Source organism: Artemia sp. Qi Xiang Cuo, chromosome 4 (genome assembly GCF_049724085.1).
Source record: "Artemia sp. Qi Xiang Cuo chromosome 4, ASM4972408v1, whole genome shotgun sequence".
Classification (NCBI taxonomy): domain Eukaryota; kingdom Metazoa; phylum Arthropoda; class Branchiopoda; order Anostraca; family Artemiidae; genus Artemia; species Artemia sp. Qi Xiang Cuo.
This window is the reverse complement of record NC_142797.1, coordinates 81,344,935-81,372,890: the sequence shown is the minus strand read 5'-3', so window position 1 is coordinate 81,372,890 and position 27,956 is coordinate 81,344,935. Positions and strand designations below refer to the sequence as shown.

The following is a 27,956-nucleotide window of genomic DNA, read 5'->3' as shown; positions in this document are numbered from 1 at the left end:
TGAACGCAAATATTAGCAGTACATTAATCTTATTACACTTGCATGCTACCTAGATTAGATTTTGGAATATGACTTTTTATTTGCCTTTCTAAACCTCAAAAATTTACTTTGGAAATGTATAAAAAAGTTATATTGACAAAATATAATATTATGATAAAAGAAGAATAAAAATGTGTGCACTAGAACCTTTTCCATTGTTGTTTTTCTCCGAAGATACATATGGCCATTAAAGTAAATAACGACACAGTTTTAAGCAGAAAGAGGTCTTAACAACTAAATAGTTCATTCAAGTATTATTAATTTTCATCAATAGTTTTTCCAGAGTCCTTTGTACAAAAATACTTTAAGCTGAACGTGTAAATACTCGAGGTTAAAAAAAACTTTTTTTTACTGCAATTGTACTTATAGTTTCTTTTCTGCACGCTACTTAGTTTACTAAATTTCCATTTTCTTCAGGGTATTACAATAGTTTAGTATCCTTCATAATACTTATTAAAATTATCCCTATGTATATACTGGGGATATGGAGATGGGACAAACTTATTTGGAATCCATTCGTCATACTCATAATTCTGTATCTGATGAAGGGGGTGGGGTCTTGGATATTGAAAATACTTTGGGGGTAGTCTACCTATATATGGCAAGCTCTCGAATGTTGACGGGTATATTATGTTTGGAACTTGAACATCATGGGCAGGATAGTAGTAGTTTGGCTCAGGAAATTGATGGAGTTGATCGAAGTCCTTTGGTTTGTCTACTATCAAGTTTATACCCAGTGGATTTTTTTCCTCCGTTGTTGGCAGTAAGGGCTGTTTTTTATTTATGTCAAATAAGTATTGAGAGTGTGAAGCATATGATGGATTTAAATAGGGAATGTTATAGCCTGGGTAACTGTAGCTGGGCTGTAGAAATTCATCGATTTCACCGAAGTCCTTTGGTCTTTTTGTTGTCGGGGTTGTATCGTTAGGTATTTTTTCTTCAGCCGTTGCGGAGATAGATTCTTTCTTATTTAAATCTAAGAAGTGCTCAGAATGGGACGGGTAAAAAGTATTTAAATAGTGAATATTGTGGCCTGGGTAATAGTAGTTTTGCTGTGGAAATTTCTGGATTTCCACGAAGTTCTTCGGTTTTTTTGTTGTCGTGATTCCAATTTGGGGATTTTTTTCTTCTTGTGTTGACAAGAGATTTTCTTTCTTGTTTTCTTCTAAGAAAAGTTCAGGGATCGAAGGATATATTGTGTTTAAATAATCGATATTTTGGACGGGATTGTTATAATAGGGTTCTGGAAATTCAGAAATCTGATTAAAGTCCTTTGGTCGGCTTGTAGTCACGGTTGCTGCATGTGGTTTTTTTTCTTCTGTTGTTGATAACGGCAATTTTTTCTTGTTTTCTTCTAAGAATAAATCAATGTTTGAAGGGTTTATTGTGTTTAGATAATGAATATTATACCCCGGGTAACTGAAATTGGGATCAGGAAAATGATGAATTTGAGTGAAGTCCTTTGGTTTTTTAGTTGCCGTGGCTTCAAACTGAAGTTGGCTTTTGTGTGTTGCAGTTTCTCTTTGCTGTTTCTCTGTTGTTGATTCCTTGTTTGGATAGACGTGGATGTGAATATTTACGCCTTGCCCAGCAATTTTTGTTGAACTAACCGCAGGAGTTGATGATATAATTGCCGAATCAACAGTTTCTGTCGGTGGATGGGTTTCCGATATTATTGGCTCTTCTATTACCGTTTTTACAGGACTTTCTGTTGTAGCGGCCCTTAGAATTATTTTTCCAATTTCCTTTGGAAAAAGAAATCGGTTGTGATAGTATCCATTCTTGTCATTTATTGAATTCACACAATGGCCCTTTAAAAATTTCCAGCGTCCACCTTCAATTTTTGAATCTGTCTTATAGCCGTGGAGCAGCGGCGTTTTATCCTTTTCATTTTTACCTGAAAAAGATTGAAAGATGCAATGGAAATGAACAGTTAGAAAAAGACAGAGTAAAATAAACGAAAGATTTTGGTTTTACGCGGATAGGCAGCGATATTAAGATCACTACCATATTTTTGTACACACAGTCTTTACTTTGAGAGTGATAAAAGATACTTTTTTTATCTTAGCTGTGAAATAATCTTATGGTCAAAATATTATTTTTGCATTATTTTTGGGGTCTTTACATATTTATTTAGTGCAATGATTTGTCTACGAGATACAATGATTTGCCTTGCTTAATATAAGGGCCAAAGGAGTCATTTTTTTATATGCTACGCCAAAGGTGCCGGCAGATAATTTTCCAGGGGGGGGGGGGGCAAAGCTAAGACATGAGCTGTGTTTGGGTGACAGGGGATATATTTCAGGTTTTTTTTTGCAGGAATAAGTTTATTTTTAAATACTTTTAGGAAAAAACTTTCAAATAAAAAGAGCGATTAAATTGCATGCAAAATAAAACAAAATACTCCCCCCCCCCAAAAAAAAAACAAACAGGCGATCGTATTGAAAATCCCTTTAGTAGACACATCATATCAGAGAACCCTACCGTAGAGGTTTCAAGCTCCAATCTTCCAAATGTGGAATTTCGAATTTTTTTTCATAAGAAATATCGTCGATGTATATTTGTTTGTTTCGTTGTTTCCCAAGGGTGATTGTATCAAACTAAAGGTTTAAGGTAATTGGGAGGGAGTTCATTCAAACGTAAATTTAAAGCTATCTTAAGTGACCATACAGATTGGAACAGGGAAAAATCTTGTTTTCTTGCTGTTTTAGGGTACGAAGCTACGACTTTATCCCGAAAAGGATGAATTTGCAATAAATTTAAAATTCTGAAAAGCTAATTGATTTAAAAGCATGAATAGCTATATTTCACGCTATCCTTATGTGAAAGAAGTAATGCCCCACGGTGGCAGCACTGAATTCGACTAAGTTGATTCGCTTTATTTGTAATGAAATTAGGCTATGTTTGACGAAGTGTTATTGCGTATCAGCTATAATGAGGGAGGGATGAGTCATTGTTTAGGTGGTGGTAGGGTAGATTCCTAAAAAATGAATTTTAATGGCCAAACTGCTTACTCTTCACGAGGTTTCAGATAAATGTGGAAAGAGGTAGGGGGGAGTAGAAATTAATTCAATTATTCTCTATAGAGCTAAAATGTTACATTCCAATTTCTACCAGCACGGAGGTGGAAAAGGAAAGGCAGGTCATCATCAGCCCAGCCAGAAAATTTCTTTGGAGTGGTAAATACTGCAAGGAATTTAGTTTTCAGCAATTTTAAATGGTGTTATTCTCTTTTTCTATTTATATGAAATACTTCAATGTATTTCAACAAATGTGTAATGTATTTATCGACAAGAAAATGCTATTGCAAAGATTGTGATGGCTTCAGTTATGTAGAAGATCAACAGTCTCACGGAATTTACATCCATATAAAAAATAATACTCCTTTTTATGCAACCAAACTTCTTTTGTAGTAATATTAACAAGGACTTTTTGCCAAAATTACTATTCATCGCTAATTTTAAGAATATTCCAATTTAATCCAAAATTGAAATGGAAACTTTAAACGTAGGATGGTACTAATACACGTACAATTATTGATTTGCACATTTTAAAAGCAATTGATCAGGAATTTAAGGGGCTGGTAGTTCAAATTATATCTTGGTTAGGCCTGGGTAGGATTTGGAAAACAATCAGAAATTAAATAAAAAAAAGCTTTTCAACTGAAAGCAAGAAACAGATTTGAAACCTAGTTGAAAAGATTATACTGTGAAGTTTGGCTTTTTTCCAAATTTTTCCTGAAAATTCGCAATTGGAAAGATAATATTTTTCAAAGTACTAAAAACACTTTTGCTTAATGAGCAAAGCGTTGAGAAGGGGGCAATACCCCTTATATACAGAGTAATTTATATTTGTTTGAAGTTTGAACTTGCTCCTTACTTTAGTTATGCTGATTCTAAATATATAAGCTTCATTAAGTCTAGATTTACCTATCAAAAGCTACAAGCCTGAGATAATTTGTCAAATTTTTAAAGAAGGGGGAAAAGCCCCATTGAAGTCATATAATTTCAATGAAAATCACACCATCAGATTCAGCGTATCAAAAAACCTAGAGGTTTCAAGAGGTTTCAAGGTAGAAAACTCTAGGGGTTTCAAGCTCCTTTCGAAATAAAAATGTGGAATTTCATAATGTTTGCCAGAAGAAAGATCACGGAAAAGAAAAAATTTTTTTTTTTTTTATTCAATTTCTGATCGTTTTTTAAATAATGCTTGGAAATCCGGCACCCCCTTCATAGAAATGTCCCTTACCCCAAAGAAACATCCTCCATGGAAAAATTCTCCCGAACCCCCTCCGCCATCCCCCCCACCAGAAATTCGTTTTTCCTGAAAATGTCTGTATACTTCCCAATAACCAATACAATATGCAAGCAATGGGCAAAGTTCATAACTTGCAGCCCTTCCCTTGGGAACTGTGGGGGACTAAGTCATCGTAAAAGACATATTTAATAGATATTCGACTATGCTGAACAAAATGGCTATCTCAAAATTTTCATTGGGTGACTTTGAGAAAAAAATGAGCGCGGGAGGAGGCCTTGTTGCCCTCCATTTTTTTGGTCACTTAAAAAGGGCCCTAGAACTTTTAATTTCCGTTCCAATGAGCCCTCCTACGATATCCTAGGAGCATTGGGTCAATACGATTAGCCCTGGGGAAAAGAAAAAAAAACAAACAAAACAAAAAATACACACGCACCCGTGATATTTCTTCTGTCAAAAAATTCTAAATTACACATTTTTGTTAATAGAATCTTAAAACCTCTACAGTAGGGTTCTCTCATACGCTGAATATGATGTTTTGAATTTCATTAAGGTTCTATAATTTTTAGGGGGGGTCTTTCCCCCTTTTCTCGAAAATCAGCCAAATTTTCTCAGGCGCCAAAATTCCGTTTTTTAGAGTTTCGGTTACCATTAAGCCAGGTCACTCCATACTTACAGTTCGTTACCATGAACTGTTTGATTAGCCGCAGCTTGATGTCAACTTAAATTTGATTGAAAAATCGACTTATGGAGGGAAATAAGAATCGTTGTGTAATTTAATCCTTATCTTTATGATAGAGGCCATAATGCACTATGACGCCATAGTGCCCTCAATTGGGATGAAAAAAAAAAAAAAAAAAAACACGAAACGATAGTATCGCGTCAATCGCTAAGGCCTAAACAAATCACCAGTTTTAGCTATAAGCCGTTGGTTGGTAATTCGATTTTAAGAATACGCATACACTTCCTTGAACGTCTCTCTGTGGATGGAAAGTTTCATGGTAGTTACTTTGTTGGCAAATTGGCTCAATTTTATTAGCTCAATTGGCTCAATTTTATTGGCTCAATTGGCTCAATTTTATTGGCTCAATTTAATTGGCTCAATTGGCAATGTTGGCTCAATTTTATGAGAGGAAAGCTCAATGATGACGGCCTGCATGATTGAGGGATTAGGCAAAGGGTTGTCCTGTAGTAAGGTTAACATTGGGGATGCATCTAATTTGCAAAATTTTTTCATTTTCTTTAAAAAAAGAAATTTCAGATTTCGCTTCTAAAACTGTCCGATGTAAACAAATTAAACTACATTGAAAATCTTTTTATCGTTTTATTACTGTTCAAAATTTAAAGCAATCCTTTTTATACGGAACCAAAAAAAAAAGATAAAGAGAAGAAAACTGGAGAATCTCAGTTTTGACAAGAAAATGTATACACTACCATTTACACATATGCTGCAGCCAATGACTAGAAGAAGTGCAATCAGTTCTTTGCCTCCGACTGAAAAGAAATAGGAAATTTGAGTCTTACATTGAATAGTAAAGCAGATTATACAAAAGCATTCATTTATTAGATGTTGTATACGGTCATAAGAAATTTAAATACTTTAAAATTAATTTGCAAAAAGGGAAAATGCAATGGTAGTAATTTCGGGTAAAATAAAATTAGCTATTTTCACGAAAAAACTGGTACATGCATTATGGCTAAGATTCTGTTAATTTAAGGTGGTGGATGTAGAGAAGAGCTAGGTGGTTGGGCCAAGTTTTTGTATTCTGAACATGCGTATGGGAAATCCTTATATTACACTTTTTTTAGCAAGGTGTGATAAAGGCACGATTTCTGAAGTGTGTACTTGAACTGGCCTAATAAAGGACGTTAGGAATTTAAAGACCAACGTTTATTAGTAATGACTGCAACTTGATTTACATCCGGATAGGTAAATATGTATAAATAGGTAAATATTTGAAATGAGGCAAACTTGTGATTTGAAATAAATACATGGTATTACCGTGAAATGGGAATAAGGGTGCGTGGTAGGAGGCATGGGTCCAAGAACCCTATCTATGGCCGTCTGATCATACACAATGAAAATCATTGAATGGTTCTAATTTCAACAACGTTTGATATGCCTGTCACATGAAAAATTCATGCTTAGTATGTTTTTATTTTTAGGGTGTACAATGGAATGGTAGCCTTATCATAGGTAGCGCACAGAAGCTGCCTAAGTAAAGAGCGAAGTGGAAACAATGTATGATTTTTTTTTTTATTTGTTCTGACCAAGGTACTTTGAATATAAGGAGTTGTTACAGAAATTTTGAAAGGACCTCATTCGAATGGAAATTATAAGTTTTAGTGCCTTTTCCATGAGTCATATTGATTGGACGGTGACTATCCCTCCCCCCTCTCCCTACTCCCATCATTTCCCCAAACTCAACCTATCAAAATTTGAGATGGCCATTTTGTTCAGCATAGTTGAAAGGTTCAGTAATTAAGTCTTTGGGGTCTCAGACCCCCCAACAACCTTCAGGGCATAGACTGTATGTTAGGCAACTCGTCCATTTTACATTTTGTATGTGTTAATGAGAAATTTGGGCACGTTTGACCTTTGTTTTCCAAAAAGACGAAGGGCATTCAAATGAACCTTTCAGGGAATGGTAAGGGGAGTGTTAAACTAAATCAAAACACGTTATATGCATAAGAGTTGTCAAAGGGACGTAAACACAGGGATGACTGAGTATGTTCATTTGGAACTTTCAAGAAATGATAAAGGAGATCATCAATTATAGGCAGCGCAATAGCGCGGCCTAAGTAAAGAGCAAAGGAGGCTCAATGTATCATTTATTTATTATTTTTTTGTTTTTTGACCAAGGTACTTTTTGTAGAAGAAGTCGTCGTAGAAAAATCTTAAAAGGGCATATTCGATTTGAAATTGAAAGTTTTAGCGCCAGTTTTTAGAGTCAAAGAGTATTGGAGAGCAGCCAGCCCCCCCCCCACGACTATAATTTCCCTAAACACATCAAATAAAAATTTTGACATAGCTCTTTTGTTCATTATAGTTGAGAATTTCAGTAATTATGTCTTTTTGGATGGCAACCACCCTCTCCATATCCCTCGGGGAAAGGGCTGAAAGTTAGGAGATTTGTCCATTGTTAAAATATAATATATATTGTTAAGAAAGGTGGACATGTTTGAACTTTACTTTCCAAAAAGACAAAGGGCATTCAGGTGTGCCTTTCAGACAATGTTGAGGAGGGTGTGAAATAAATCAAAACAAGTTGTGTACATATGGGTTGTCGAACGGGTTTAACTCTCGAATGTCAGAGAATATTAAGTTGGTACTTTCAGGAAATGATAAGCGAGATAATCAATTGTTAAAAAGGAGATATTTGCATGCTACTTCTACTACTATTAGTATTACTACTGCTAGTTCTACCACTAAAACTACTCCTTTTGTATCGAGCACTACCAAGGCCAAGTATATTGAAGTGAATATCAGAAAAAACATTGAGGGGATAGTTGAAATAAATCAAAATATCAACTATAGATAATCAACAGATTATCAAAAGGGCGTGTCAGTAATATTTTTGGAACGAATTACCGTATCAAGGGGAGTGCTTAACTAGATCAATACATATTATGTGCAGGCGGGTTGTCAAAAAGGCGTAAGTCAAAAATGACAGACTATATTAATTTGGAAATTTCTGGGCATCTTGAAAGGGATGTTAAACCGATCAAAAGGCTACACGTGTGGTATACTACTGCTATTAATAATCCTGATACTACTATTACTACTACCGATAATACAACACTACTACACTGCTCCCACTACTACTATTACTACTATGAAACTATTACTATTACGGCCCAAGCGTATGAAAATTTGAGAAATTTGAACTAAATACAAACCCAGTATGTGCAAGCAGATTTTCAAAAGGGCGTATGTCAAGAATATATTTTTGCATTAAGTTGGAAGTTTCAGAGAATACTTAAGGAGGAAGATTAAATTTCCAAAAGACAATATATGCATGCTGTTATACTGGTAGGTTACAATGCCACTAGTATTGGGGTTTAAGGTACGGGGGTCACCAGTTATTGGTGCAAAAATGGCACAAAAAATGTTGCTATGCCACTTACTAGAGGGGGAAGCCCCTTGTTGGCCCAAACGTTAGTGGGAGGCACACGCTTACTCCAACGGTTCCGTATCTATCGGGTATGTCAGTGCCCGATTTGCAATATACCCTGCCATAGGGTACGATGGCGTGATCAAACGGTCAAAGGGGCCACTTTAAGGCCAAGGGTACCCGTCCTGTGGCGCAAAAATTGTTGCTATGCCACTTATTCGAGGGGGGAAGCCCCTTGTCGGCCCAAATGTTTGTGGGACGCCCATGCTTACCCCAACGGTTATGTATCTATCGGGTATGTCAGTGCCCGATTTACAATATACCCTGCCTTAGGGTACGATAGCGTGATCAAATGGTCAAAGGGGCCACTTTAAGGCCAAGGGTACCCGTCCTGGGTTACCGGTAATATTTCTAACTATCTCCTTGGACTCTACCTAGGCTAAAAGTCAAAGATTATATAGTATAAAAAATCTTACTGTATTCAGTCACGCTACAAAAGGAACTCAAAAGGAACTAAAATTTTACTTCTAATTTTCCCCCAGTTCGCTCACCGCGTGCCTGCGGTGTGTAGTGTGTGGATGTTTCCAGCCGATCCAAAGGCTTACTAATTATTGCCCTATGGTGAATCACCCCCAATTGCGCAATTAATGCCTCGTGGTTTGTTTCACAAACTACGCAATTAAAGAAGGAAAGAAAATGGCGCCACCAAAATTAAAGGAAAATTAATAATTATTACTAGGGGGAAAGAGAATAATTAAGGGACCAAAAGAAAAGAATCTGGGAAGGACATTTATCTGAAACAAACTAGGACAAATGGTCCTAACACATGCTGCTACTAATATTATTACCACTGCTACTTTTATTGCTACTAATACTATTACTTCAACTACTATTCCTAATACAACTACTTGTATGGTTATGAGTATTAAGGTGAGAATTTCAGAAAGCGTTGAGGGGCAAGTTAAGCATATTTTAAACTATGAGTACACAGGTTATCAAAAGGGTATATCTACAACGTTATTGCAATGGTTATTTGTATTTAGTTGTAACTTCCTGGGTTTGATGACGTGAATCTTTAACTAATAACAAAAGGTTATAGTAGTACTACCGCTGCTGTTATAATAATACTACTGCTACTATTCTTACAACTGGCACTACTACTAACACTACTACTGTGACTACTATTACAACTCTGTCTAAAAGGAGTGAAGGTGAAATTTTCAGTGAATATTGAGGGGGGAAGTTGAACTGAACCACAAAACGCCGTTTGTATGAAGGTTGAAAAAGGGCGTATCATCAATACCTTAGGACCACTTTGGTGTGAGAAGTTGTAACTTACATCACTTGTTTTGGGGGATGTTGAACTAACCAAAGGACAATAGCTGCTTTCCAATATGACCGCTACTACTGTTACTACAGCTATTACTGCTACAGCTCTTGTTACTGCTACTACTATTACTGCTACTAAAGCTAAGGCTACTACTATTAGTTCTACTACTGCTACTAACACTGCTGCTACTAATACTACTGTACTGCTACTACTGCCACCAATTAATGAAAAAAGTTTTTGGGGAATATTCAAATAGTGCTGTTGTAAGCCAAAACACTCTATGCTGATGCAAGTTGTCAAAAGGACATATCAGCAATGCTTCAGGAATGGTTTAAGATATTAGGTTGAAACTTTCAGCGTGTGTTGAGGGATATTTTGAATAAAACCAAAGGTTCTATATGCACTACTACTACAACTATTGCTACTAAACAATGTAACGGTGCTAACTTGAAACTTTCGAGGAGTCTTTAGGCGAATGCTGAACTAAAACAAAGAAAATTCTATATTTTTCAAAATTACTTCCCAGGGTCTCGAAAGAGTGACCCAACTCTAGATGGTTTCAAACTTTTTTCTTGTAGTTCTCTCATGGTTCCAAATGTAAATTTTCGATCACTTATCTCTTTCAAATTTCTAGGATTAAAATTTTCACAAGGCTATTTAGATAAAGTTGCACTGTCTTGAGTCACGCTCATAATGTTGTTCGCAGAAAACTCACATTCCCTACACCTAATTAATAAATACACAGTAGAGATTAAACAAGTAAATAGACATTAAAGCAAAAGCACTGTTACAATAAATGCCAGTCAATGAAGACAACCATTCATATATTTAAAAAACACATTAAGATTTTAAAATATTCCAATGAACAAAGTCAAGGCATTTATTCTTTCTTTTATTTCTCAATTCAATTGTTTTTTTTTGTTTTTCTAACTATCAGCTGATGAGCTTTAAGTAAATCCTAAAATCAACTTCCAAATATACCCTTCCAAAAAAACATAGATTCCAACTGGCAAAAAAAATGAAGAAATTCCAATGGTCTATTTTATAAAAAAAAATCTGAAAAAATTTTATCAAAATTTTATATTATAAAAATTTTATATCTATTTTATAAAAATACCAAATTATATTTCTTATTATTCTTTTTAAAATCCTCTTAACTTCATTGGTCCACTTACCTTTCTAGGTATACTAGGTGTAGAAGATCCTACGGCAGTTGGCTCCCTAACTTCGAAACTACCTGTATTTCTCTGCTCTAACCTCAATTGATTCATAATTGGTTCATCAAGCTGCTGAATAGTTGGTACATGTAGCAAATTAATTTCTGGTTGTTCTGAATTTTTGTCGAGCTCTGAGTTACCTACCTCACATTCAGACCCGTAAAATTTATTTCAGTTTCCAATGCTCTTAGATCCGGTTCATCTTGTCTCGCTTCTATACTGGTCTCTGGTGCAGAATTAGATGTTTGGGTAGAATCAACTAGAGGAAGTTGGGACTCAGATTGTCCCAATAGTGTTACAAGCCCTGGTCTTTTCCGTAAACAATAGCTGTGGGTGACCTTAGCCTCAACAATCTTTTTCTCCTTTCTCTTACTCTCATTAATGTTATTATGATCCTTTATTTTCTCATTTTCTTGTCTGAACACCGGGTTAAAACGTAAGAAAGTTTCTGTATCCTTAACCGGTCTCACCAAACGAGCATTAACAGTTCTCCTTAAATAAGACCCAGAAAACTCTTGGACTAAAAATAACGAATCCTTCAAAAGGTTCAAAATAAAGTTTTGGACCTCAGAAATTCAACTTTAAGCCTTTGATTTCATGAGAGTTCTGTGCGCGATCTTGAACATACACCAAGTCTCCTTCCATCAAAACTGGTAAATCAACAGCTTTCTTGTTATATTGTAAACTCTGAGCCTTCTTTTCCTTTCTTACTTCTTCGTCACAAATCCTGTAAATTCCAAACAAATTCCTCACCAAGTTGATCATATAATCTTCGTAAGAATCGAAATAATCAACAGTAGGTACTGAAGGCTGAATATCTAAAAAGGCAAGAGGTTGTCGACCAAACACGATTTGATGTGGTGAATATTTAGTTGTTGAAGAAACGGTGGAGTTCAAAACGTTCTGTACCAAGGGTAAATAGTTCTCCCACGAATTTGGGTACTCCTGACAATAAGCTTTCAGAATAAACTTTGTCACTTTCACACGATTCTCACATAACCCATTAGACTGTGGGTTAAAACTAGGGGGAAAATTGTGGTTTATTTTCAATTTACGACACAACTCAGAAATTAACTTCGTTCGGAAAGACTGATGAGAATCCGTGATTAATACCTCAAAAAGACCAAAATAAGATATAACTGACTCGCAAAGGAATTTACACATTGTCTCAGCAGTGATCCTCGGCACAGCCTTTAAAACGCAGAACTTTGAAAAATGATCAACATCTACCAAAATATGTGAATTCCCTTCCTTTAAAGGCCCCCCAAATGTACCCCCCATTGGACCTGCAAAATCCAACGAAAAGATTTGAAAGGGGTACCTCGGATCTTCATTTTGACCTAAAGTTGGTTTTACTGTTCGATGAAGCTTGTTTTTACGCAGACACACGTTACAATTCTCACAAAATTCTCTGAGTTTCAAATTCATTTTATAAAAAACGGAAATTCGACTAACTCGCTCTAATGTCTTCTCAGCTGACATATGTCCAGCAATACGTAGATGATCATGCGATAGCTTTATTGCGGAATCTACTAGGACGCTTGGCAAGACAATTTTAGATGTTCTAGGGTACCCTTTTTCATTGCCAACGCCTCCTACCGGATAGCAATAAAGAACATCATCCTTCATAAATAAACTGTCAAAAATTCGAACCAACCACAAAGGTAAGTCTCTCTCTCTCTTTGAACACATGACGTTATCTTTCTTCACACATGAAATATTCTCTTTGTCGCCAAAATTTGCATTGCTCTCTCTCAGAAAATTTGCATCTCTCTTCACACATGAAATATTCTCTTTGTCGCCCAAATTTACATTACTTTCTATAGGCAAATTTGCATCTCTCTCACTAGGCCTGCTACCTGCAGGATTTCTGAGGCTCGGTGATCCACCGCCTACACCATTCCGCACCAAGTCCAAGCCTTCCTGATCTAGGATCCTCTGAGCTACACTCCTTCTAGGCTCCTCCTTATAATCTGGAAGCTGGTCCCTCGGTCGACTTACTTCCACCCCATCACCAGTCCCAGCACCACGTATCCCAACGTGAATGCCATTCAAAGAATTATCATCCCAATTCTTTGACTCAAAATACTCAATGACTCTCTTTAACTCAGGGTCTCTTCTCTGAAACCGAGCAAACTCTGGTAATTCTAATCCGAGATAATCTATTTCAATCCCAACAGCAGCCGCTACGAACTCTGCCTCTTCTTCCGTAAACCCAAGAGGACGGCACTCTTCGAAAATGCCAGGGCAAGATTCAGTAGGATGATATTTGCCAGGAAGGTGAGACCAATGGAATAATTCATTGTTCAGAATTAGAGCAATACGATATAATTTTGATGACACATCCTTACAGCGTCGTAATTATGTTAAAGCCTTGCAGTCAACCAGAAGGTGAGTCTCTCAACCCCGAATGTAATATTCGGAATTCTTCACCGCTTGTACAACCCCATAAGGCTCTCTGGACATATTATCCATTTTACCAAAATTCACAGATAAAAGTTTACTGAAAGTTGAAACCAATCGAAACCTTCCCTCGTCATTCATTTGCATTAACAAGGCACCACAAGCAATTGAACTCGTATCAACAGCAATATAAAATTTTCAGGAATAATCTGGGAAAACAAGAAAAATTGATTCTGGATTACTCAACCAATTTTAGGAAACTTTCATCTTGTTCTTAACCCCACTCAAACGGAATATCCTTTCTCAACAGCTTATTCAATGGATAAATTAAATCTCCAAAATTTAAATAAAACATGCGGTACCAATTCACCAAACCAATAAAGCTGCGTAATTCACTGACATTTCTCGGTGTTGATATCCTGCGGATGCTATCAAGCTTATTTGCTAGCGGGCTGATCCCTTGGAAAGAAACAGAAAATCCAAGAAGCTCAAAGTTTTCTATAAGAAACTTGCACTTCTTGATTCCCAATTTAACATCACATTCTAAAATCTCGCAAAAACTTTCTCCAAATCTTTAAGGTGCTCGAAATCATCACCCTTTGACGCAATAACCAGATCATCAATATACATAGAGATAGTCGAATGAAAAATCTCAGATTGAAATAAGACAGAAGCCCACTCACAAAATGCTTTCGGTGATACATTACTGCCCTGCGACAACTTCCGAAACACACACTGGATGCTGTCGGGTCCCCTAAATGAATAATACTGTTGACGTTCCTCAGACAATGGCACATTGAAATAGGCATTCTTCAAATCCAAAATACTAAAATTTCTCTTTGAGCTAAGTTGATTTAAAACGTCTTATCAAGCTTTTTATATACAGACTCATCAAGTAAAGATTTATGACAACCAGAATCCACAAAATCTTTGCATTCAAAATCAGTCAAAATTACTTTCTTCATAATAGGATAATTAGCGTCACTTAGCCTAATCCCATGTAACAAAAATATTCACCACGAGGAGAATTTTCAAATACACCAGATACCAACTCCTCTTTTACTATCTGGCTTTCTAGTTTCTCTGATTTATACCTGTAGAACCTGCTCCCTGAGACCTGTACTGATCCCTGTATCGGCTAGGACAATCATAGGCTTTGTGTTCCTTACTCCCACATAAAAAACAGTAGACTCTATCTCTATACTGAACTTCCCTCGATTGTTTTGAACAAAACTTAGCCACATGTCCTCTTTTCTTACAGTTATTGCAGATAATATTTAGGCAATCTATCTTTAGATGACTTGTACTATTACATATGTAGCACTCTCTGGTAGCGAGAATATTACTACCACTTGTCTGGGATGTGTAACCAAATCCTTCGTTTCCACTATCTACACTATAACTTCTATCCTGACCTCTTCCTCTAACTCTGTATCCCCTACCAACTGACCTACCTTTTATTCCCTGAGCTCGTTTTACGTCGTGTCAGCCTTGACGGAATTCCTCATCTTGCCCTGTCGTTCTCATGCAAAATTCTACGGCAGCCGATAAAATTTCTTGTTCCTCTTCCAAAACTGCATTTTCTATGAATTCATAGCGTTTTGCAATCTTATGCGCTTCTTTCAAAGCACTATACTCCTCCTCATGCTCTAATAGATACCTCTTTATATTCACCCTTGAGCCCTCAATAAAACAATGCAAAGCTATCCCTTCGGAAAAAACAGCTGGAGTTCCAAATTCAAACCCGTAAGCTTTCGCTGAACCCTCAACTCTCATATAAAACTGATATACTGTTTCATTATCTGACTGCTTGAGCTCAGCTAATTCCTTAAATTTTTTTTCCAGCGGTTTTTCCCGGCAAATACGCCTCGGTCAATTCTCTTTCCAATTCCTTTAGACTTACAATATTCATAAAATCCCTGTCCTAAAAAATTCAACAACAGCCATCTGACCCTCAACGGACTTGCATTGATCATTTGACTATAAGACCAATTGATCAACGCTTTCACCCTTTTCAATTGACTGGAAAATGGCTTAATAAACTTTGGATTATCTAAAACTGGAATATTTGCTAAGGGGTCCATAATAGGTTTAATTACATCCCGACCTTCACTGTAAACATGACGCTCATCTCTCAATAATCCTTTTATTGCACCCTGCCCAGAAGTCCCTCCCTCATTATCGGTTTTTTGTTTGGCCAAAAGGTTTCCAATTTCCATTAAAAATTTTACAACTAGACCAGGCTCATAGTCTCCACTTTCAGAATCAAAACTTTCCGGGACATTAATACCTTTACTTTTAACTTCCCTCAAAAAAAAGAGAGCAATTGCTTTATTATACCCACTATCAGAAGGGTCAATAATAGGTATTTGACTCATTTTATGCAAGCAAACAACGAGCAGAAAACAGTTAAAATCTGGTAGTTAATAATGTACAATAAATTCAAACTTTAAACAATGAATATCACTCCTAGCAAGGTTCCTATATTCGCGGTGCGAACTGAATGCGTGACTTACCGATTGACTTTTCTTTGATTTCCAGTAATTTACTCAGGTCACAGTGTACTGATGTAGGCCCTTAGTTAACGGCATAGTGGAGAACGGCGACAACAACAAACGGCAACGACGACAAATCGCAATAGCAACAAACGGCAACGGTGACAATAGCAAATCCTAGTTGTAGAATGGAGAATAAATTGTTCGCTTCAGAAACAAAGTCACTTAAGCCAGATGGCTTTCGGCGGAAATTGGCCTCGTCGACAGCGGAAATGTCTCTTTGCCACTGACCAACACAAGTAAGCAGGCTTAGCTTTCAGGCAGTGAAGATGAAAAACTGGCGCAAAATTGTGGTGCTAGCGACGGTAGAAATTGCTTGAATACAGCAGACGTATTTAGCACAAAAGTTGAAATAACTTCACATACAGTGTAAGGGGTACAGGTACAGGTGCAAAGGCAAGTTACTAAACTCACTAAATTCCAAGTCCAATTGAAGCTGGTGAAGATAAAGCTCAGGTATAGTCCACAAATCACTAGTTGTTAGTTCACTGCTAGCACTGATGACAAATCCTCCCCCACGGAAAGCCGCTGCAACCACTTTGTAAACCTTTTTTTCTGCTGATAAAGTGTTTACTTTTATAAGCGTTTTGGTAACGTAGCCGAATCATTCAGTTATGGGTTCTCGTGGAGGAGGTAGAAGAGTCTATAAACTATGTATTTATTGTATTAAAATTATGTAGAGTACTTTGAAATAGATGCAGGTAAACGAGCAATAAAACAAGGACTTGACTCGGACACGGCTAGAGAAGAACTAAAGAAACACGTAGAAACTTACTCCCATACTCAATGGTAGAACCATCTCGCTTAGAAGCCCCATAAACTCATCACTTAAATTTCCTGTTCACGGCAGTCCCATACACTCCACTGGGACTAGTCATCCCATAAACTATTCAACATTGTCAAGAATCCGTTGACGCAAACCCCCTTGAACACTCAAAGTTTACAATTTTATGAGGCAGCGAACAAGAGATTTGATGAGATATAATGAGTAAGTCAAAGGTATCCAGAAAAGACAGGATTTGTGGCATTATTATTGCAATCGTTCACCTCTGGATGTAGAAAAAAGGGTATTAATTTCAAGTTTACACTAGAACGTTGAACTTATTTAGCCCACTTTCTGTCGTCTGACTGACTTTAAGTTTGAGACATAAACTCAGACCCGATGACACCTTATGTTTGTGCCATGAAGACTGCAAAATAAATGCCCAAGCTTCATTAGTTGCAAATTTTTATTAGAACTTAGAACGGATTTAACCAATTATTGTATTGTGAATGACAAGAAGTTGTAGACATGGGCTCAGCCTTAATTACAGCGTATTTTTGTGCAATTTAGATAATAAAGTTAATCCCCAATTTTCATCAGTTTCAATTGGTCATTAAAACTTGAAACAAAATTAGCCCACTTTAGCCTATACTTAATTAGCCTAGACTTCAAACTTGAAATATAAGCTCATACTCGATGGCAGCATATTTTTGTGCATTAAAGATCAGAAAATAAATGCACAATTTTCATTACTTTCAATTTTTCTTTCAAACTTAAAACTGAACTAGCCCACTCTATGTCGTTTGATTGACTTTAAATTTGACACATGAGCTCATTCTCGATTACAACATATGTTTTTTGCACTGAAGATCACAAACCAAAAGCACAATTTTTGCAAGTTTTACTACTTCACTAAAGCGTAGCGCTGATTTAGCCTGCTTTCTGTCGTCTGAAGTACTTAAAATTTAAGGCATGAGTTCAGACTCGATCACAACATATTTTTTGCAATGAAGATCACAGATCCTACCATCAGGGATCATCAGACCCTATAGCAGCATAGGGTGACCGGATCACGTAAAAAAAGAAAAAAATCGGGATTTTGTTGGTCTCAACCCCACAAAACGATTCCCTTTTCCAGATATTGAGAAAGCCGAAATTTGAGTTCCATTAAATGACGTTAACCCGTGCCGTTCGTCGCTCAAAGTTTGAAAAAATTCAAATTCTTGGCCGAATCAAGCCATAACATACAGTATGGTAAATAATAAAAACCCGTTTAATATCTCAAAAGAAATCCAATATTGTTCTTCATAATTTGTATTATATACATATTTGTTGTTACTTTAAGTCAAACCTAGTTACAACAGTATTTAGCCCCAAAAACGCGCACTTTGTGTATTCTGTTATGAAGTGATAAATTTTATTTTTTTTGGTATTTTTCTTAGTTGAAAGTAGGAATATAACAAACAAGTAATACTGATAAGCCCAATAACATTTTTATTTTAAAATATAAAAGTCAGGTATAAGATACACACAACACAGACTCGAAAATGATACAGACGTAGTTTAGTCAAGAGTTGATAATTTTATATTGTTATTTAATCTTTTCTAGAGCTTTTGTAAAAGTAGTTGTTTGAAGCGTCAGGATGTAATACTCGGCATTTACTTACAACTTCGAGTAACAATTGCTTGTGGCACTTATCTTTTGCCAGAAAGTTGTTAAAGCCGTTTATTAACTTAACAGAATTTTCAATCCTTTAAGCCAAGGAAGCCAATATTTTGAGGCCAGGTGTTTGGATGTTGGATGTTATCCTAGGAAATCTGTTTTTATATTAAATCTACGAAGAATGTAAACGTTGCTTTGGTTAGTAAATTTACTGATCCTCCATCAACTACCTGTTTTAATTTTTCTTTCCTGACTTTTGGGTTTACAACCTTAGTTTGCTCTGATGGTTGATCGGTGCTACCGAGCAATTTATTAGCCATTAACAATTTTTCGTTGTCTGTAATGGTGGGATCTAAAAAGAATAACCCCACCAACTCTGCATTCAAATACCACAAATGGTTCAAAAATTTGGTCAGGGCTATTTCTGCAATGTCGTTGCCATATTCTTTATAGTCTACCAGACTGTGCAAAATACCTAAATAATGCTTCGGTGCAAGATGAGCTTTTGGAGCATTGAACCAAACTTCAAAATACATTTTAACTAGGAACACAGATATGGCTCCTCACGGAACTTTTTTCTTCTTCCGATATCTTAAATTGCCGGGGAAAAATGGACATTTTAAAGCAGCAAATAGCCTTTGGCATCCACCTAGCGGAATGAATGGCTCCTCAAGTTCTAAAACCCACACAATTGCCGCATAAAGATCCAATAAATACAAGAGCCAACTGCAATAGCTCCATATAGTCATCTCTGGAATGGCTTTCGGTTAATCTGGTTTTGAATTCAGCTTATTCAGAAGCAACATTTGCAATTATTTCTAGAGTTCGCTGCTTTTGTACTAGATTGTCACTGATACCTATGTAGTATTTTCCTTTGTCTATTTTGGGCCACGTTGTGAGGAATCTCGTAAAAATGTCTGGATGAGGCTCAGTAGTTGATTCGGTTTTTCTTAGAGTACGCCTCAACAAATTCCATGATATGATGACGGCAAGCTAGGGATACCAACTCTCTTCCTAAGATTTGCTCCAATATGACGCAGGCTCCTTTGAGACTTTTCGAGTCTTTTCGTGATTGCTTACTCCTCTCCAGACCCGTTTACTGTTACAGGAACTCCCAGCAACTGTCTAAAAAACGAAATTTTGGTACCAATAGATACATCAAAAGAATCAAATTTTATGCTGATTCTAAATATATTAAATAAAAAAAACAGTTTATTTTAACTGAAAGTAAGGAGTGATATTAAAACTTAAACGAACAGAAATTATTCCGTATATGAAAGGAGCTGTCCCTTCCTCAACACCTCGCTCTGTACGCTAAAGTTTTTTACTATTTTAAAAAATAATGTTGTGAGACAGAGTCAAACTTTAGCATAAAGAGCGATGCGTTGAGGAGGGGACAACCCCTTTCATATATGGAACAATATCTGTTCGTTTTAAGTTTTAATGTCACTCCTTACTTTCAGTTAAAAAAAAACTTTTTAATTTAATTTCTGAACGTTTTTGAGTTAATACAAGTTTTATTTTGGGAAACCGTACATGAATAATTAAAACGAAATTTATATATTAATTTTATTTTTTTTGGCTGAATGACTTTCTTGAAATTTTGTTCTGATGTAACTTACGAATTAACTTAAGTATCGAACTTCTATATTCGCATGTTTTATTACATATATTAGGGCCTTCGCCCCCTAGTCAATACCTCGCCCTTGACGCTAAAATTCGAACTTTTTTAATCACAAACCCCTGAATAACAAAGGTTGGTTAATTAGAATAGATAGCTCTTTTGAAACTACTAAAAAAAAAATTAGCGTACAGAGCGAGGTATTGACTTGGGGACGAACCCCCTCATATACTCAATAATTTCTGTTCGTTTTAATGTTGCTCCTTATTTTCAGTTGAAAAAAACTTGTTTTTTTATTTAATTTCTGAGCGTTTTTTTTAAAAAAATGCTGGGAAATCCAGCGCCCCCTTCATAGAAATGTCCCGTCCCCCAAGGAAACATCCTCCATGGAAAGATCCTCCCCCGTAAACCCCTACTCTGACCCCCACCAGAAAAAAATATCCCCTTAAAATGTCTGTATACATCCCAATAACCAATACTATATGTAAACAATGGGCAAAGTTCATAGCTTGCAGCCCTTCCCCTGGGAACTGTGGGCAATTAAGTAATCCTCAAAGACATATTTATTAGATGTTCGACTATGCTTTTTTTGGTCACTTAAAAAGGGCACTAGAACTTTCAATTTCCGTTCAAATGAGCCCTCTCACGATATTATAGGACTACTGGGTCAATACGATCACCCCTGGGGGAAGAAAAAACAAATAAACACGCACCCTTGATCTTTCTTCTGGCAAAAAATACAAAATTCCACATTTTTGAAGATAGGAGCTTGAAAATCCTATAAAAGGGTTCTCTGATACGCTGAATCAGATGGTGCGAGTTTCATTAAAATTCTGTGACATTTAAGGGCTGTTTTCCGCTTTTTCCGAAAATAAGGTAGATTTTCTCAGGCGCTTAACTTTTGATGGTAAGACTAAACTCGATGAAACTTATATATTTAAAATCAGCAAAACAGTCTGATTCTTTTGATGTATCTATTGGTATCAGAATTCAATTTCTTAGAGTTTGATTGTTTTATTACGTTTAGTCCTACTCATCAAAAGTTACGAACCTGAGAAAATTTGCCTTATTTTCTAAAAAGGGGGAAACACCCCCTAGAATTCACACAATCTTAATGAAAATCACATCACAAGATTTAGCGTATCAGAGCACCCTACTGTAGAGGTTTCAAGCTCCTATCTGCAAAAATGTGGAATTTTGTAATTTTTGCAAGAAGAAAGATCACGGCTGCGTGTTAATTTGTTTGTTTGTTTTTTTTCCCCTGGGGTGATCGTATCGTCCCAGTGATCCTAGAATATCGTGAGAGGGCTCATTTGAACGGAAATTAAAATTTCTTGTACCCTTTATAACTGACCAAAAAGATTGGAGGGCAGCCTTTTCCCCAAAGTCACCCGATCAAAACTCTAAGATAGCCATTTTGTTTAACATGGTCTAAAAATATAATAACTATGTCCTTGGGGATGACTTAATCCCCCAAATTCTCCAGGGGAAGGGCTGCAAGTTAGTAACTTTGCTCAATGTTTACACATAGTATTGGTTATTGGGAAGTGTACAGACGATTTCAGGGGAGATTTTTCTGGTAGTGGAAGGGGGGGGGGGGTTGGGGGTTACGTGGAAGGATCTTTCCATGTGGGAAGGGAAATTGCTATGAAGGAAGGCCGGATTTCCCATCATTATTTAAAAAACGATCAGGAAATAAATTAAAAAAACAAGTTTTTTCAACTGAAAGTAAGGAGTAACATCAAAACTTTTAGCGAAAAGAAATTTTTATGTATATGAAGGGGTTTGCCTCCTTGTCAATACCTCGCTCTTTACGCTAAAGTTTTTTTAGTACTTTCATAAGAGCTATTTATTCTAATTAAACGGCCTATGTGATTAAGGGGTCATTTTTAAAGAATTGGAACAAAATTTGAACTTTAGGGTAAAGAGCGAGGTATTGATGAGGGGGCGAACACCCTAATATACGTAGTAAAAATATACGAATATTGAAGTTCGTTACGTAATTTAATACGTAAGTTACGTAGATTTATTACTAAGAAAATCGTTCGTAAATAAAATTAAAAGTTCTAGTGCCCTTTTTAAGAAACCAAAAAAATTAGAGGGCAACTAGGCCCCCCTCTGCCGCTTTTTCCTTAAAATCGTCTGATCAAAATTTCGAGAAAGCCATTTTGCCAAAAAAATTTAAAATTATTATGCAAATTTAGTTTTAGTTATTCATGTACGGTGAGCCAAAATCAAAACCTGCATTAATAAAAAACGTTCAGAAATTAAATAAAAAACAAGTTTTTTTTAACTGAAAGTAAGGAGCAATATTAAAACTTAAAACGAACAGAAATTATTTCGTATATGAAAGGGGCTATCCCCTCCTCAGCGCCTCGGTCTTTACGCTAAAGTTTGACTCTATCTCACAACTCTATTTTTAGAACAATAAAAAACTTTAGCGTAAAGAGCGAGGCGTTGAGGAGGGGACATCCCCTTTCATATACGGGATAATTTCTGTTCGTTTTAAGTTTTAATGTCGCTCCTTACTTTTAGTTAAAAAAACTTTTTTTTATTTAATAGCCTAATGAAATTGCATTAGGCACATTATTCATTATTTAAAACACCCGGTAAAGTTTGCCGTCCCAATGGACAACCAGGGACTCTTTTTGAGGAATATTTACTTTATCAAATTTTCTCAGTATGTTGTTCTCAAAAAATTTGCCTTCTAGGGTGCAATGAATTTTTCGAAACTTTGTACTCAAGAGGGTTAGATTTAGTGCTTCTAGAGTAGCTATTAAAATTCTCATGGCATATCTGTCGGATATTTTACACCGATCTAACAAACTGGACAATTTCATGTTTAAAATATATTAATTTAAAAAAAACAGAGTTTTTCCGAGGGAAGTAAAGAGTGAAGGTAAAACTTAAAACGGACAAAAATTATTACTTCACAGCCTATTTAATATATATTAATATAATTAGTATAAATAAACCAACTAATAATGTTTCCCTGTGCTAATATGATTATAAAAAACTACCTCTTTACTGAAAACACAAAATAATATAGAAGTTTTGGTACAGTAAAATAAAACCAATTAAGGACACTTTTTATAGGATCAAAATATTATCAATCCCTTTTAGGATCAATCCCTATCAAAATAAAACAACAATCCATTTTAGGTTTGCCTTTATTTCTTTACGTTTAATTTGGTATCACTTCTGCAGAATGGCTCAGTCCAATGACTGGCTCTCGTTTAGATTCTTAAAAGGACATTTCATGATTAGTTTGTGCACAAGTTCGAAGAAAGGCCATATTGATAGTATTAGGACTAAAGACTAGCTTTAAAATTTGTATGATAGCTTGAAATTCACTCTTGTATAGAGAGAAATAATCGGATTTCCAGAGTTCATATTATGTCATATTTGATCTTCATTTCAAGTGATACGAAAGTATATTTCTCACAATTTAAGACTTTATATTACCCACTATTATTATTATAGCTGATGGGAGCAAAATGCTGCTTGATAAATCAGTCCAATATTTCTGTATGCTGTTCAATTACTTCGCGGTTATTAAAAAATATTTAGTTTTACGCTTACGTTTTTAAGATAATTTTAATTGTATACTGAAAGCTACTAATGTCACAACTGGTGTAACACTATAAAAAGCCTTATAGATTCGTTTAGTGTTGTCGAGCTGCATATTCACTTTTGACTATTAAGTTAATAATCCTTAATTTATACTTGACTTTTGTGTTTTCAGTAAAGCGCTATTTTTTTATAATCATAAAAGCATAGGGAAACATAATTAGTTGGTTTACTTGTACAACAAGTGCTTTTTCCAATGAAATGACCAAGAAAAGGTGATTTCAAAACCTAGGCAAGAGCAAAAACTAAGGGGGCAATGACGTCCCTTCCCCTCAATTACCGCTGTTAGAACTAGCACACAGGCTTCATTTGAAGTTCGAAGGTTCAATTCAAAACTGTTGATGAATCCAGCTTATTTTTTGGTAGATGTTTAGTTGAAAAGTTTTTTAGTTTTAGTTTAATTTGCTTTCGCAATAATATTTTACTTTTGAAATATGAAACTTACTAAGAGGGTCTGGATGGGGAGCATATATGAGGGGATCTTATAAGCCTCCAGTTAAGGGCTTTGGACTATAATTATTGCAATGGTACAGTTTCATGCTTCCAAACTCTTCCACTTAAGAAGTGGTACCAAAAGTGCCGTTTTTAGTGCTATATGGCACTTTTGGATGGTAAAATTGATAAAAAGCAGCTAGAGATGAGTAACAAGTTTAAAATCTGCCTTCCCGGGATATGCCGTAGAAATGAGTGCCATTAAACATCACTTTTTAAAGTTCTGCTAGCCCAAAAGCCCAACACTGTAAAAAAAAATTTTTTGAGATTCAACAAAACTGTTTGTAATGTTTATCAACAACAAAATTCCAATTTCAACAGCTGAAATTGAATATTGGAGACCATTTTGGAATTCCATGGTCATAATTGAATTTCCAATTTGTTGAGAAACAAATATGTTGGATTCCCAAACCCGAATTGAATTGTCAATTTTTTGAAAAAACAACAGGTTGGATTTTAAGATGTTTATTGGATTTCCATCTTGTTTGCTGGGTTTCTCATTCTCTTATTGGATTTCCATCAAAAGCGTTGTTCAGTTTCCTTGGTCTACAGTCTAATATCTAGCTCTCAGGATTCACTTTCCATTTCTTCTTTCTGAAGAATCAATAAATACAAAAAAAACAATCTCATTTATTTTACAAGAACAGAAAATTACAACAAAAAATTTCTCCCAGGTAATATGACAGCTCTTAACGGCCGCATGTTTTCATGGTGGAAATCGCTAAATCGATGCCAGTAGCAGGCCAACAGAAGACACTTGAGTAAGAAATATCTTCCAATCAGGAAAACAGTGACACTTGGACCTCAAGTGAAATCAAATCGAGGCAAAAATAAAAGAAAGACTGCCTAAAATTGTGAATTTACTTTGTGATCTTAATTGCAGGAAAATATGTTGCTGTCAAGCTTCAGCTTATGTCTCAAACTTAAAGTCAGGCTGACGATAGAAAGTGGGTTAAGTAATATCAAAAATACTCAATAGCATTTGATCTTAGGCATTTGATCTTAATTATACAATAATATATTGTCATCGAGTTCGAATTCATGCCCCAAATTTGAAGTCAATCGGACCCCAGAAAGTAGACTACATTAGCCCTAAGCTATGTTTAAAAAGTGAAACTAGTAAAAATCTTGCTTTTGTTTTATGATCTTTAATGCACAAAAATATCCTGTCATCAAGAATGAGACCATGTCTAAAATTTGAAATCAGTCAGAGGACATAAAGTAAAGACGAATTTAAGTCAGTCAGACGACGAACAATTACAACTAATGGAGCTTGTGCTTCATTGTTAGTCTTCATTGCACGAAATTGTGTTGTCATCAAGTCTGAAAATAACTCTCAAATTTTAAGTCATTAAGACGACAGAACGCGTGCTGACTTAGTCCTACGGTCTAATGAAAAAATAAAACTAGTGAAAACTTTGCATTTTTGTGTGATCTTAAATACACACAAGTTTTTTGTCACTAAGACGACAGAAAGTAAGCCAATTCAGTTTTGAGATCTGACGAAAAATTTGAAGTCATAAATCTTTCTGATTTATGGTAAGATCTTCATTCCACAATAATGCTTTTCCATCCAGTTCAAGCTCATGTTTCAAATTGGAATTTAGTCAGACGGCTGTAAGTGGGTCAAATTGGCTCTGAGCTCAAAAAGAAAAAAAAAGAAAAGAAAACAAGAAGACATACCTTTAAAGTTATGGCTAAATTCCATCTTTATGGCATTCATAAAAGTAAGACTTAACAATGTGAAGTTAGTTGGATTGTACTAACTTTTTTAAAGGCTAAAAATGCTTTATAAATAAAAGCTCTCCTTTATGCAATTATCTTGAACAAATTCGGAGTATATGTCACACAAGCTGTAAAAAATATGTTTAATGTTATGCCTTGATTTCCTCAATTTAGTTTTCGATCGATGGTTTATACGTAGTTTTATGAATGTAAAGCGGTACTTTTTCTTTACCAGCACCTGGCTATAAAATATAATATTGGTAGAAATTTTATCCTTATCTTGCAAATAATATTACAAGTTGTAACAGAGCAGCAACAATACTTTAAAACTAAATTGAATGCCCTCAATTTGATGGACTGCTTTGTTTTCATCCGTAAGAAATACTAATGCATAAGATTTTCTTTAAAAAATTCAGATTTAACGTCCTATCATGCCGGAATTAGACAGGCCTCGTGCGTGCAGATATATTAGAATGCATTGTGGGATATCTATACACAGTTGCAATACGTTCCAGATTTGGGATATCTAATTAAAAAGGAACAGAAAGCTGAGATAGAAAATTAATTTGATTGGAGAGCATCAGCCAAAGAAAACAAAATAACACCGGTTATTTTGGATAGCCAGTATATTTAGTAGAAGGCAGAGGCGGACTGAGAGTCAAAAGCTAAGGGGGTATTTGTGTTAAGCGGCCCTACCTATGGTCCTCCTTATAGAAGGAGTTTTTTTTCGCGTTTAATCAGAAAGGATCTTTAATAATGAGTGGAAATTGCACTCCACATTATTTGCGCCGCAAGGCAAATTAGTACTACCCGCTAAGTAAGAAATAGCCTTACAGTAGAAAGAGGACAGATACCGCTAACTATTTTTTTGTGTTTAATCTCCCTGACTCTTATTTGGACTCTAACAACCACTAAACCACTAACAATTTTTTGTATTAAATCTCCCTGACTCTTGTTTGGACTCGGTGCTGCTCAGGTTTTCACATAAAGGGATATTGGCATGGTATTTTCAGCTGTATAGAACTTTCAGCTTTCGTTCTGCATCATGAAAATTCGGGCCGAAGAATTTTCAGAGTTTTTTTCCTCTTCAGAAGGATGTTTAACACCAATGAAAGCTTTCCGACTTTCCATCAGAACACAAAATATATATTTTGATCAGATACAAAACAAAATAACTGGACTAAAAGAAAAAAAACACTACTTCAGTAACAAAAGCGATGTTAAAGCTGATGAGCAGAGATTGAACCTTAATAGCAGCCGATACACGTAAATTATGCAGCTGCTGCACAAACCGCAGGAAGTTGAATCCTGCACGTCAGCCCTTCCAAATTCAGCTCCAATTTCAGGTTCATCCTCATATTCTACACTAAACTAATCCCGGCCATTTTTACGTCCTGTGATAATAATTTCGTCGTAAACTGAGGCAAAGCTTTTCAGCTTTGACCTCAGATTGTCATGAATCACCTTCGTCATCTCTACAACGTTTTGAAGGACCGACTCTGGAATTCCACCTCGACATACAAGGCTAAGCGTGGTGGGCTGCAAGAAATATGTGTCGGAAATAAGCTGTTTGTTATCTGAAAATGTTTCATTCAGGCTGGTTGTTATTTTTTCAATTACTAACCTGATTACTTTGACTCGGATCGCTGTTCCAGATCTTCAGGTCGAAACCTGAGCCTACATAGCAGAGAGTGGGCTTCAAATGCAGTTTTTAGTCGAAAGAACTGCTGTTTTCTACTGAGGATCAAACATGCACTGCATTTAAATACATGCATTCGTCACAGGAAAACATCCAAAACAGCGACTTCTCTTTTGACCACCAACAAGTTTAACAAATTTTCTGTAACCTTTTCAACTTTGACTGTCCTACTTTTTTGTTCTCTACTTGTTGTCGCCGCAGGCCTATTCGTTTTTGTGACATGAAATTCTGTTCGTGGTACCGAGGACATTTCTTGTCTCTGTTGCAGTGCAACAATCAACGACGCAAAGGTTTAGAACGGGGCTGTAGCAACAGATATAGACCGAATCTGGAATTTGGTATTTAGTGTCAGAAAAAAGTCCGTTAAATTTGCCCCTCATGTTAGGAGCCCCGTCAAACGATTCCCCAGCTATCTTTTCCTACTTAAGTCCACGCTCTTCAATATTGACT

The 27,956-nt window shown here is 35.9% G+C and overlaps 1 protein-coding gene across 2 annotated transcripts; it reads right to left on the bottom strand.

Moving 5' to 3' along the window:
- LOC148953502 (uncharacterized) lies at window positions 1-25,967 on the bottom strand. Of its 2 annotated transcripts, XM_089088574.1 has the most exons (3): window positions 25,766-25,967; window positions 5,728-5,787; window positions 1-1,936 (listed from the first exon to the last, which is right to left on the bottom strand). In XM_089088574.1, exons 1-3 carry the CDS (start codon window positions 25,803-25,805, stop codon window positions 471-473), a joined length of 1,566 nt encoding a protein of 521 aa, XP_088944700.1. In that variant the 5' UTR covers window positions 25,806-25,967; the 3' UTR covers window positions 1-470. The 2 variants fall into 2 exon arrangements, 1 of the variants encoding a protein (XP_088944700.1); XR_016141722.1 differs by lacking the exons at window positions 1-1,936; window positions 5,728-5,787 and adding an exon at window positions 18,156-19,464.
- Between the last annotated feature and the right edge of the window lie 1,989 nt (window positions 25,968-27,956).